This window comes from Callionymus lyra, chromosome 10 (assembly GCF_982586985.1).
Source record: "Callionymus lyra chromosome 10, fCalLyr1.hap1.1, whole genome shotgun sequence".
NCBI classification, from domain to species: domain Eukaryota; kingdom Metazoa; phylum Chordata; class Actinopteri; order Syngnathiformes; family Callionymidae; genus Callionymus; species Callionymus lyra.
Window position 1 is genome coordinate 15,431,826 of NC_141827.1, and position 6,923 is coordinate 15,438,748.

The window sequence follows — 6,923 nt, forward strand, 5'->3', positions numbered from 1 at the left end:
TCAGAGGCACTTGGCTCTCCTGCAGTCTGCACATCTTCATTCCTTGACGAAAAAAAACCTTTTAAAATCTGCAAAATGTCGACCAGGAAATCTTACTCCATCTCTGGGAGCAGCTCGAGGTCCATGGCTATGCCAGTGAACAGCTACTCCATCAAGAGCAGAACCAGCTATGGTGTCGGGTCTGGCTTCAGCGGTGGTTCTAGCTATGCCTCTGGCTACGGCTCTGGCTCTGGCTCCAGCTCTGGCTTTGGCTATGGCTCTGGGTTTGGCATGAGCGGGGGTGCAGTCATTCACCCCCAAATTACTGCTGTCCAAGTGAACAAGAGCCTCTTGGCCCCTCTGAACTTGGAGATCGACCCCCACATCCAGACTGTCCGAACACAGGAGAAGGACCAAATCAAGACCCTCAACAACAGATTTGCTTCTTTCATTGACAAGGTAAATTTTGTTCAACTTTACTGATAACAGCAACTTGACCTTCTAAATGTTTTTATTGAGGCAGGACTAAACTCCAACCAGGAAGTAATGTATTGAAAAAAATAAAAATGAATGACACTCAGTAGTTGTGCACTTTTTACACAATTAAAACCTTTGAATAAAAAAAGTATCACTCAATGAGACAAATATGTCCATGCAGTGTTCAAAACTCAATTGAACTTGTGTTTTACTGATATAATAGGGATGGTTAATGACTGCAAACATTAAAGATTACCCTTATAGAAAAAGAAAGGCCATGAAGGTCACAAGACAAATAGCTGACAGTATAGGTGTGACTTTGTCATAGATAGTATGCTGCACCTTTTTTATGGCTTCTGTTGAAATCAACGACTTAAAGTCGAATGTGATAAGAAATCAACAAACGCAAATGAATCACTAACTAACTCAGGATACAGAATGGAAAGATGGCAAGAACTTAAGTGAAAAGAGATTTGGGTTAAATCATCGATTCATTTTATAGACATTCAATTTCAAGTGAAGGCAATTAACCTGTGAAACATTCCCGATCTTCAACTACATGGGTGTGTCACAGATAAGAAACCTCTGCTCTGGATTGCACCGGTAACCAGATAACACCAAAGCCATCACTCATGATGTTATATAATTCGAACATTAGCCTGACATGAATCACAGCTCCGTTCATTCATACAAACATTGGAAAATTAAAAAAATGGCACGATTTTCTGTGGTTTCCAGGTGCGTTTCTTGGAACAGCAGAACAAAATGCTGGAGACCAAATGGAAGCTCCTGCAGGAACAGACCACCTCTCACACCAACCTTGATGCCATGTTCGAGGCCTACATCTCCAACCTGCGCAGACAGCTCGATGGGCTGGGCAATGAGAAGGTGAAGCTGGAGGGAGAACTCAGGAACATGCAGATCAACGTTGAGGACTTCAAGAAAAAGCAAGTAGATTTAGGTTTTAACGGGAAAATGTTGTCCTCGTAACAGCATACGTTCTTAATGAGATGATGACTAACTTGCTGTTGCCACCAGGTATGAAGATGAGATCAACAAGCGTGCAGCTGCAGAGAATGACTTTGTGCTGTTGAAGAAGGTAAGTGATAATGAATGTAGATTTGTTTTAGCAATATATTGCATAAGCATACATGTGTGTGTGACTTAATACAAATCTAATCCTCTCCTCAGGATGTTGATGCAGCTTACATTAACAAGGTGGAGCTGGAAGCCAAGGCTGATGCTCTTCAGGATGAAATCAACTTCCTCAGAGCTGTGTACGAGGCTGTAAGTATTGCCACAGAAAGCATAATACATAGTGGCATAGTGGTTAGGGCAACCTTACTGTGCTCAACTGGTTTTACTCAAGGCACTCCAGTTCCCTCCCACAGTCCACAATTTTACAGAGGTTGATCAAGTACCCTATAGTCTGTACTGTAGGTGTATGAGTCGTTGTTTGTCAGTGACTAAAATAAGTAAATAGGCAGCAGGAAATGAATGCATAATACATTTGCTCATGAAATGTTTGTCTTCTCAGGAGCTTCGTGAGCTTCAGTCCCAGATCAAAGACACATCTGTGGTCGTGGAGATGGACAACAGCCGCAACCTGGACATGGACTCTATTGTTGCCGAAGTGCGTGCTCAGTACGAGGACATCGCCAACCGCAGCAAGTCTGAGGCAGAGACCTGGTACAAACAGAAGGTGAGAAAGCGGCAAAGTTTTCGAATGATTGCGATTCCACCTCTCACCCGATGTGTTCACTTGTAGTATGAGGAGATGCAGTCCTCAGCTGGACAGTATGGCGATGACATCCGCAACACCAAGACTGAGATTGCTGAGATCAACCGCATGATCGCACGCCTTCAGAACGAGATCGCAGCCATCAAAGCACAGGTAACCCGTGTTTCTAAAGAACCCCACGAACAAATAATCGGATTCATAACTAAACATGTGTTTCCTGAACAGAGGAACAACCTGGAGGCTCAGATCGCTGAGGCTGAGGAGCGTGGGGAGCTGGCAGTGAGGGATGCCAAGATGCGTATCAAGGACCTGGAAGACGCTCTTCAGAGAGCCAAGCAGGACATGGCCCGCCAGGTCCGGGAATACCAGGAGCTGATGAACGTCAAGCTTGCTCTGGACATTGAGATCGCCACCTACAGGAAACTGCTGGAAGGAGAAGAGATCAGGTAATAATCTGATCATTAAGAAGTCGTTGAAGTCTGATATAGAAGTGTTCATTCTTGAATGCTCCGACCGTAGACTGGCCAGTGGGGGAGCCAGTGCCACCATCCACGTGCAGGAGTCCTCAGGAGGTGGAAGTAAGTTACCAGATCGATATCTTGAGTGTCAGAGGTAGATTTGATCATCAGTATAAAACCAACGTTTGTTCTTTTTAAACTTCAGGCTACGCCAGCGGCAGCTCCGGCTCCAGCTTCGGTTATGGAAGCAGCCTTGGAGGCGGTTCTGGTTACGGATCTGCCGTCACCAAGACCCGAGTTTCATCATCCAGCAGCTCAAGAAGATATATGTAAAGCTAAGCGTCAGATACCATTAACAATACAATCTGTGTACATTTATTGACTGCTCCGATACGATACCATCCCTGCATCTGGCATCAGTGAAAGGTCATTGTAATAAAGTCGGTCGATTAAGGAATATTTATCTTCCTAACACTCAAATTGAAGTATTGTTTCAATACCTTCATCCATCGACCGTTTGCAAAAATGGGATTTGATCGGATGTCCAACACAACGTCAAAGCCAGATTTATTGTATGCACTGTTGCTTATACCTCAATAAATCTTGTTTTAAAAAAAAGAATGGTCTGCTCTCTGTCTTTTCTGTTCTTGATTAATACAATTGTTCATGTCAACTCAGTTGTCAACTAATAAAATAAGGTGAAAAAGTGTGACTAAAAATATTGTTTAGAACTTGAGTAAAACATGAACATGTAATTGTCACACAAAACTACTATAGCTGGTCACAACATAATGTTATCGGAAACAAATGTCTTTGAGGTAAAACCAAAAAAAAAAAAAAACACAACACAATATAGATATCAAGTATCAAGTATCAGCAAGGAGGTTATTTTGATAGACAAATATTTATTTTGTTCAGTTAAATTAACGAATAATACTAGATAAAGTATATTTTATTAACTACTCTAGATTATGTCTGTATTTTGCAAGTATCAAAAATATATTTAATTTATATTTACTAATTCAAGGTAAATACATAATTTCATTTTATAATTTGTGTTACTTGACCTTAAAATCTAAATCATTTTATTGATTGTGACTTGAAAACATATATATTTTATGTTGAATATAATATAATCTCTCTAGAAGAATTTACGGAAAGTCAGATTAAAAATAGAAAATCGGTTGACATTTACTTTTATGCTTTATGCACACACACTCAGACAAGTTTTATGTGATTAAAAAAAATAAAACAACTACAAAGAAATACAGAGGTGAAAAAGAGGAAGGAAGAGAACTTCACATGATCATTCTGAAGACTTAAACTCCACTAAGCACAGCATCATGAAGGAAAAGTTAGTTAAGATAAGCTACGTTCATCTAAGTTAAGTTATTTGATCATTGGAATCATTTTGCATTATTTAAACCAACATAATTTAATTTAACTTCTTGTAAATGGCACACAAAATATGTATAAATAGTTTATATTATGATAAAACAAACAGCAGGTCGAATTAATATGATGCATGGTTTGTGTTGCATAAGTGGATTATATTTGATAGAATTTCTGGAAGAACTTTAATGACATAAAATATACAACACAATAGTTGCAATAGTCATTTAAACCGCATAGTGGCGCCAGTAGACAATAAATAATCCTGTGAGCGACTGTTGTTTGGAACACCTATATCCAACAGATGTCGCTGTGGTAAAAGCTGAAGTTCTAATAACAGCACGGGTATTAGTTTTAGTAAATTAAGGATTACTATACTTTAGGAGGTGATTATATAACAAGACTTCTTAACAAAAGAGGAAAAGCCAGGACGACTACGTTAGAAATAACAAGAACATTTCTGTCAAACATTTTATTCACACACTAACAAAGGGTTTTATGTCCACATCAAATACCAGTATAATGAGATACGTGAAAAAATGCTATTAGAACAACCACAAGAGCAACTCAACGAAGGGTTATCTTACTTTACCTTTTCTTAAAACATTCAATTTATATATATATATATATATATACATATATATATATATATATATATACATTTTTAAATTCTGGTTCTTACTTTCAGATCTATTCATGGTCAGGCTCCTCCTTACATCAGTGATCTGATCCAGCCTTACACCCCAGCTCGGGCTCTTAGGTCTGTGGATCAGAATCTACTGATGGTTCCTGAACACGGTTCTGGACCAGAGGAGAGAAATCCTTTGGAACGATCTTCCTCTCCCTCTGTGTTTGATGATCTACTGACTCCTTCAAGAAACATCTTAAGACATTTTTATTTGTGCAGACTTTTCCCTGATTTTCTGGGACTGTGTTTGTGTCTTGGCCTTTTAAAGTATATATTTTAACTGTGGATTTTTTTTTATTGTTAAAGTGCTTTGTGACCCTGGTCTCGAAAGGCACTATACAAATAACCATTACTTTACTTACTTACTTAACTATTATTCCTAAATGGAAGTTTTTGTACTATTGGAGAAAGTTCCGGAAACATGAAAACTCCATGCAAACGGGGGATGGAGGTGATTGACTTGTGTGTCCTTTTTATTTATTTTTAGCTTTCATTCATTTTTCTGCTAACATTGGCTTGCGTTGCTCCCATCTATTTGGGCTGAGAGGCGGGGGACCAACAACCACTCACTCCCATGCACTCCAACAGATTCACAGAATTATAACCCTGGTCTGCGAAAGGCATTATTTGATACAAGTGCCAAGCACTAACATCTGTCTCTTTACTTCTTCATAACTTAACGGTTGCCAAGCAATGACATTTCGTTGCCAGTTTCACTGTTGTGTTTTCTGTGCAATGACAAAAAATTAATTAATTTCTTTTCTATAATCTGAAATATGTAACACTTTGACTCAATGACATTATGACAAAGAAAATCTCTTATCTTCTGGTCCAAAGCAGCTGGAATGTCATGCTGACCTCATGAACATACGTTTTAATTTGATTTACATTACATAAATATAATACTGGTCAAAACTCTATATTTTCCAGGAATAATTGGATTAATTAGTGATTAAGTGAACTAAACTTGTGCCGTCTCATCACTCTCTGGGCAGAAAACATATTTTAGTGTGAGTCAGTTCACCCCAAAAGTCCTTATCGACTGAAGCTCTCTGAAAATGGGCCCCCTACCTTTCCTGTGAATCCTGTTGTAGATTTTCATTAACTATATTTTTCAATAACGCCACACTGTGTCAGTAAGAGGTTAGGACAAGCTCCTTGTTACTTTGTTACACCGCTTGGAATCCATAGAAAAAAGCAGTTAAACCTGTAGAGATGTGCAGCTATTGGAGCAAACAGATGAAGCACGGATGCAGCACTGCAGATGACTCAGAGCTACCTCCACTGAACAGGTATCAGGGCTTGAGCTCCCAGTGGAGGGTTATCTTTATGGTGCAGGGAGAGCCAATTCCGAATTGTGAAAATATTTCCCCTGCACATTCACAACAGCGAGTCGGAAAACAAACCCTTCTTCCCCAGAAAGCTGATATCCTGCAAGTCTAGGATGGTGCCAGAGTTGAAAAGTTGAGATTGACTGAAGCACAGAGATAAATGCGGTGAGGATTTAAGGCATCATATTTTCGTGTGGCTGAGGAGACACTGAGAGAGGTTGGCCAGTGATCTCCCTGACAGCCTAGTGAGAAATTCTGTGGAGTGTAAAAACACTTTTTTCCTGTTGAGATACGCTGAGATTTTCAAATGAGAAATAAGGAGACATCGTTAATATAAAGCCATAAATAGCAACTTCATGATAACTAAATCTAATACAGTACTTGTAGAAGTATCTGTCCCTCCAGATACATAAATACACTTAATGAAGGCATATATTTACATTATTTTCAGACAGTAGTTTTGCATGTAGAGCAGCTCACAAAGAAATATGTTGACATGTTTGTGTCACGTCCCCCTTCCGGGTACCTTTATTTTGTAGGTTAGGTTAGGTTAGGTAGGTATAACTTTATTGATCCCTCAGGAGGTCTCCAATTAGACACAGAAATACAGACGATTATTCATAAAAATAAAAAATAAGAACAAGAATAAATGGAAATAAAAAGAAAGAACAAGATGACACAATCTAAGTCTAAAGATAAAGAACATAGAACAAAGACAAATAACAAAGACAAAGGATACAAAGACTAACACAGAATAGAATGTCAAGATACATTCACTCCACTCCTGCCCCCCAAACCCCAAATTGTACAATCTAATAGACCGAGGAATGAATGATTCCCTGAGTCTATTAGTGTTG

General features: G+C 39.0%; 1 protein-coding gene across 1 annotated transcript; it reads left to right on the forward strand.

Annotated features, from left to right (window-relative positions):
* Nucleotides 1-3,276, forward strand: LOC148070527 (intermediate filament protein ON3-like). Its single transcript, XM_087800659.1, has 9 exons — nucleotides 1-438; nucleotides 1,195-1,403; nucleotides 1,495-1,555; nucleotides 1,648-1,743; nucleotides 1,994-2,158; nucleotides 2,225-2,350; nucleotides 2,423-2,643; nucleotides 2,717-2,775; nucleotides 2,861-3,276. Exons 1-9 carry the CDS (start codon nucleotides 76-78, stop codon nucleotides 2,986-2,988), a joined length of 1,428 nt encoding a protein of 475 aa, XP_087656785.1. The 5' UTR covers nucleotides 1-75; the 3' UTR covers nucleotides 2,989-3,276.
* Nucleotides 3,277-6,923: the final 3,647 nt, after the last annotated feature.

Coding starts and splice junctions, on each gene's coding strand:
- LOC148070527 (XM_087800659.1), top strand. CDS start 76: ATGTCGACCAGGAAATCTTACTCCATCTCTGGGAGCAGCTCGAGGTCC. Junction 1,404..1,494: donor GTTGAGGACTTCAAGAAAAA/GCAAGTAGATTT, acceptor TGTTGCCACCAG/GTATGAAGATGAGATCAACA. Junction 2,159..2,224: donor AGACCTGGTACAAACAGAAG/GTGAGAAAGCGG, acceptor GTTCACTTGTAG/TATGAGGAGATGCAGTCCTC.